General features: G+C 35.7%; 1 protein-coding gene across 1 annotated transcript in view; it reads right to left on the bottom strand.

Moving 5' to 3' along the window:
* Positions 1 to 324: 324 nt before the first annotated feature.
* LOC119593829 (RNA-binding protein 28-like) overlaps positions 325 to 819 on the bottom strand; it is a 7,007-nt gene continuing 6,512 nt past the window's right edge. The window contains exon 10 of the mRNA XM_037942859.1: positions 325 to 675. Within this exon, the coding sequence (XP_037798787.1) occupies positions 346 to 675 (330 nt within the window). The 3' untranslated portion in view covers positions 325 to 345. The remainder of the gene's footprint in view (positions 676 to 819) is intronic.

The following is an 819-nucleotide window of genomic DNA, read 5'->3' as shown; positions in this document are numbered from 1 at the left end:
CAATTTCAACTGTGAAAGACTGATAAACTCCCCATGACTGGAGACTTATGACAAATATTGACAAATACAACATAACAGGATTTTGCTTTACATCCCCATTCATTGTATATATAATTCTCCTAACATATTTGGAAGTGAAAAATATAACAAGAATTGTTATAGCACGTCTTCAAAAGCATTTGCAAGACCATACTTGCAACACTGCTCCAATCACCACATTTCCCTGGGTTTTCAAAAATATCTTGTATATAAGATAATGTACACAACAACAAAAGAATGAAAATCTATTAATATTTAGCATAAATAAAAATGTATGGGATTTAATTTTTTTTTTATTAATGAAGGCTAATCTTCATACCATCTCTTAGCGGGGATGTTAGGCCCTACAGAGGTCATTTTTTGCTTGTATTTTGCTACCATTTTATTAAACGCTGCATCTTCTCTCATGGCATTTTTCATTTCCTTGTTCATCTTTTTCTTCATCTTTAATTTCTTCATCTTTCCTTCCTTTCCTTCTGTAACTGTTTTGGCTTTCTTAACTGGTGCTGCTGCCTCTTCAGGAGCATCAACCTGAGGACGTTTCCGCTTCTTTCCTGTAGCACGATCTTGCATCTCCCTTCTGTACTTTCTGCGGGTGATCTTTCCCTGGGGTTGACCCTTGTCGCGATTTCGAACCTGGAGATGACATAAATGGCATGAAGAACAGTCTGTCATATACAAATACAAGTAGTAAAGTTGAAATTTTCGTCTGTAAATCATAGAATAATAATCATCATTAACTTAACAATTCTCTGAGGAGGAAGTGAGGGAGATAGGGAG

The sequence above is a fragment of the Penaeus monodon genome, chromosome 32 (assembly GCF_015228065.2).
Source record: "Penaeus monodon isolate SGIC_2016 chromosome 32, NSTDA_Pmon_1, whole genome shotgun sequence".
Lineage (NCBI taxonomy): Eukaryota > Metazoa > Arthropoda > Malacostraca > Decapoda > Penaeidae > Penaeus > Penaeus monodon.
Note: the sequence above shows the minus strand (reverse complement) of the source record. Positions and strands in the feature narration are given on the sequence as shown.